This window comes from Trachymyrmex septentrionalis, unplaced genomic scaffold (genome assembly GCF_001594115.1).
Source record: "Trachymyrmex septentrionalis isolate Tsep2-gDNA-1 unplaced genomic scaffold, Tsep1.0 scaffold66, whole genome shotgun sequence".
Lineage (NCBI taxonomy): Eukaryota > Metazoa > Arthropoda > Insecta > Hymenoptera > Formicidae > Trachymyrmex > Trachymyrmex septentrionalis.
In genome coordinates this window covers 407,937-412,905 of record NW_017305843.1, presented here as the reverse complement: position 1 = coordinate 412,905, position 4,969 = coordinate 407,937, and the positions used below count along the sequence as shown (strand labels likewise).

The following is a 4,969-nucleotide window of genomic DNA, read 5'->3' as shown; positions in this document are numbered from 1 at the left end:
TATATATATATATATATATATATATATAACTTAATAAAATAATATTATCAAACTATTATGATGCATAATGATTACATATAATATGAAATTTGAATATAATTATAAAAATGAAATAGCAAACAAACCAATAAATTATAAAAGAAATAACAAGTAAAACAAGAGAAAAGACAAGAGACGATAAAATGAGAAAAAAAGTAAGAGACAGAAAAGGAAGAAAAAATGAAGGAATAAAGTGGTAATGTGAGAAATATAAAAGATGGAAAGAAAGATAATAGATACAAAAAGGATAAAAAAAAAAACAAGAGGAAAACAGATACGGAAGGGATAGGGAAAAATCTAGAGGAAGATGAAATAATTCGCACGTATAAACGCATGCACGAGTTCAAAGAAGAGAGAGAGAGGGGGGGGAGTGGTATCGTGCAGGATGGCGAATCGTAAGAACGTCTCGTACCAGTGAAAAATTTTCATCACACGAGAAACTCGGTTATTTCCTTGTGAAGAGGCAACAATGATTCACTCACCTCCTGGTCTTTGCCTTTGTTCTTAAACACCATCATTCGGTTCTTGTTCAGCATTGCCTCGGCCGCCATTTTTTCAATAACCAATTTCTGTGCTCGCGTAAATCAATGTGTGCCGGCACGCGGCTGTTCGTTGAACGTTATCGTGAAATGTATATCGCGTAGTCGAGTAAATTCTTGACCGCTCCTAAGTGCCTGGTTGTGCTACGTTACCTGTTCCACGACCTATTCCAGTCTATATCGACTGAATTGCACTCCGACCCGACGAGTCACTCGATGCGGTGTACATACGTAGATACATGCGTCAATATGCAGTATCATATATTAACGCTCGATCGCGTAATAATTAACACCGTCGTGTAATACAACACAGCTCTGAATCTTTCGTGGCTCGCAAGCTCCTTTTTTCCCACGATTAGGACCAACGACCAACTGTAATTGGCGAGCAGGCGGAACGCCGAACAGGAACAGATCACGAATGTTTCTTAGCGTTCCCAAAAGAGCGCGAAAGGACGTCGGCGATTGTCACGAAACAAGAACAATGTGCTCCGAAACGCTACATTTATTGCCTAAAGGTACATCTTCACGTGCTGCTAAATTAAAATGTTGTTCGTTTTGTTTCTCGGAAATTGCTCGGGATCGCTCCGAATGAACCCAGCGTACTTGAAATGTCGGATTCACACTATGTACGACATCCGTCATATGACGTCCGATATTCATCGTAACAATGAATATCAGATGTCGTATGACGGATGTCGTACGAATTCTACATTTCAAGTACGCTGGATTCATTCCAAGGTCACCAAACTGCCATGGTTTTTCTGTTACCAATATTTGTGGCACCCTCATAGCTATGGCACAGGAAATGAGGAATTAACATTCAATATGGCATTGTTTTCGATCGGAATTTTTATCACCTTATTTGCTACTGTTTGCTACGTGTTGCTTGGTGTTGCTACGTTTGGTCAGAGCACTTCCGAAAATTTAAAAGATTTTAATAGCATTTTTGTTTGCGCATAGCAGTTGTGTTTCCGCAGCTACGGTGGAAATTTTATTATTGGAAACCGTGTTTTTGTGGCTACGTGTAGTATACATTTTGTGCACGAAGTAGTAGATTTTGCTACGAGATCGACGCCGAGTTACACCGGTAAAAGCGTACAGACATTAGATACAGATAGTCTGAATGATTTCTACGGAGTCGCGTGATCATTTTTATAAAATATTTTTTGATAAAGAAATAAAAATCTTATTAGATTTCTATTAGATTTGATCATATTATAATGAGTATAAATGTAACGAATCGTATAATATAATGATATCGTACATATAATAATATTGTACAATTGTAATAAATGTACTGCATATAATTATGTACAATATGCTTATATTTAATATATTTATTATATTTTGCAAGTGAAATTGTGTACTTTTTATTATTTAAAAAAACAGTATGACGGCGTTAAGTTTATAAATTAAATTTTCGATAAAAACTTTTGTTTTTATTAAAACATATAATTGTCACCAGCTTACACAGCCCTCGACTGAGTATAGACACCGATGAGATACTATTAAAGATCGTAACATCCTTACGAGAATTGTTGTCCTTGTGAATATTGAAGTAATTAAGAGTTAAAAACTGAAAATATTGTACTAATTTTATGATTTATTAGTTTAGTGGACATATTTATGCATTTAGGACTCAATAATACTCGATTTTTCTTTAAAATTGTGATTTTAGTGCTATCATTAAAGTTTTATTATCAACAGAGATGATAACTGCAGTGAAAAAATTGTAATTTTTCTGCAATATATAAAATATTATAGCTTTACAAGAATGCATATTTATTTATGGAACATTATATAATAAAAAATCATGAATTTAATAATGTATGAATCAAATATTTATGTTAATAATAGAAAATTTATATCAATTGTCGATTATATCAATTTACATTCTTTAATTACCTCTGGATCCTTGGAGCCCTTTTTATACCGCTGAAAATTTATCCAGGGTTGACAGTCTTTAATAATATCTCGTCGATGGTAGTCAGCTGTGTAGTGCAGATTGTGTCGACCATAACTGACAATTGGGATGCAACTTGTGTCGCGGTGTGCACGAAAGTGTCTAGGGATATTACAATTGGAAAGCACCCAGAGTGTCACTCTGTAAGGTGCATTTTCATGAGCTGTTCAAACTGGCCATTTCAGCGAAAAAAAGGTCACGTGATGACTTTTGTCGCAAAGCTATTAGCCCGGATCCTCATACAGCAACAGCGCTTTGACACAGAGCACTGATTGGTGAAAAGTCTATTGTGAAGTAAAATTTATCTCCATTATCCCATTAATTTTTCACTAATCAGCGTTCGGTGTCAAAGCGCTGTTACCCGTACGAGGATCCGGGCTTAGGCCCGGTTGCACTAACGTTACTTTAATTTTAAGCAAAGCTTAAAACTCTCTCTATCTCGTTTTAAACCCAAAAAGAGACAAGGACAAAGAGGCTGACATCCAAAATAAGCTGAAATCTAACCATTATAACTCGAATTATAGTCTGCATCGAAAAAATATGTTAAATACTCCAACTTTCCTTGTCCATGCGGAAACCCCAGACAGGATACCAACCACGCGTGATCTTCTATTATCCCTATACTAGAATCAAATTTCCTTGTGTAGATATCTAAAGAAAACTTTTCTGCTTTATCCCATTAATATATTTCCCATGTTGAAGAATCCTCCGGTTAAACTCTGCAGACTTCTCTTCTCCTTCTTTAAGGCTATACGTCTGTCCATTTAGAAGGCTGCTGTCTCCTCTCCTCACTCCTTTGGTTGATTCTACCGTCCCCGAGGGAAAAGAGGTAGTAGTACTAGTACTACTTTTGGTATTGCCTGTGGAAGGTTGGAGGTATCTGGGATACGACTGGCCAAATAAATCTTGTTAAGAGAATCAGCCAATTAAAAACGAAGAAGAAGAAGGTTTAAACGCGAGAGCTTTACGCGCGAGGCGCATACTGATCGGACGCATTCACACGTTCATAAAAACACATTTCTTCTTATTTTTCCCTTCTATTACACTCTTTGTCTTTCACATACTTTAAATATGATAATAATTTTATCTACGCTATACCATTTATTACATATTTATGAAAAGTTTTATGAGAAACGCGATCGCGCTTCTTAGCAGTCAAAGAGTTGTGAATATAAAACAAAAACGTAAGCCAAATACACTTGAAAAGCTTATCATTATCTTAATTATAAAATTATTATTACCTTGTAGATGTTCAATGATTCTATTTTGCTTTAGTTTCTTGAAACGCATTTTGCGTTAACACACTTTAACATCCTTCAACATTTTCCTACTATACTCACTTTAATGCGGGATCTACAATAGAAGTCGTAGTGGTCACAGAATCTTAAGTCATAGAAAATTAATCAATTATAGTCGATATTATTCTTCTCATATTTGACTGTGATTGATTAATTTTCTACAACTTAAGACTCTACAACTACTATGACTTCTATTGTAGACTTCGCATTATATTCAACTGTGATTGGTCAATTTTCTATGACTTGACCCTACAATCGCTGCGACTTCTATTGGGTGTTCTCTTTTTACCGGCAGTGCAATCATTATGACGTCACAGCAGTGCATTGTCATTCCAGCCGTTCCAAAATTACTGTGGTATTGCTAGCACTACTGTAATATCGTATTTGCAGTAGTGCGAACGGTTTTGCAGTAGACTGGCAGTAATGTAAACAGACATGGATAAACGTCCCAGACAACATATTGAGACATAAGAGTCTTTAAGACGTTTTTTATACGCCAAAGATGTCTTATATCTCTCTTTTGGATACTTTGTGTTGTCTGAGGTATTAAATTGTCGTTAAATTTTGAACGAAAACAACAGCGATAGTTTTTCCAAAGAAGATGAACTAATTATGATCATCAATTCAAGCAGTTTGATCTTAAAAATTATATGGACATAGTTAATGAATACATATTCAGATGTGGAATTTAAGAGTCATTTTTGGTAAAATGAATATATGTGCATCTTCTGCAGTTAAATATAATGTACTACATATATTTTTTTATTTCCTGGATTGAATATTTCGACGCATTGTGCTTTTTTAAGCGACGTCATATTGTAACTGCCTTATCTCGGGGTGCGTTCGGGGAGACACTTCGCGCTATGGACGCAAACGTTACCAACGCCGTTCGTGGAGCCAATAGCGCGATTAGCAAGCTTCATGAACAATCCTAAGGTATGGTCAACGCGATGTTGCAAACGCTTTGAAGCGTTTTTTAATTAGTTTGTAAAATTCTTTCTTCTAATTGGTCCATCAAACGTTTCAAAATATTTATATCGAGACTTTGATCACAGCCCTAGCGTAGCGTTAAAAGCGTTTAACCAGAGAGATATATTTGTCAAGGTTAAGTTAATATAGGGAATTTTGTT

General features: G+C 35.5%; 1 protein-coding gene across 1 annotated transcript in view; it reads right to left on the bottom strand.

The window, feature by feature from the left end:
- LOC108753211 (importin subunit alpha-3) overlaps positions 1 to 1,016 on the bottom strand; it is a 4,498-nt gene extending 3,482 nt beyond the window's left edge. Inside the window, exon 1 of the mRNA XM_018494607.1 lies at positions 522 to 1,016. Within this exon, the coding sequence (XP_018350109.1) occupies positions 522 to 590 (69 nt within the window). The 5' untranslated portion in view covers positions 591 to 1,016. The remainder of the gene's footprint in view (positions 1 to 521) is intronic.
- Between the last annotated feature and the right edge of the window lie 3,953 nt (positions 1,017 to 4,969).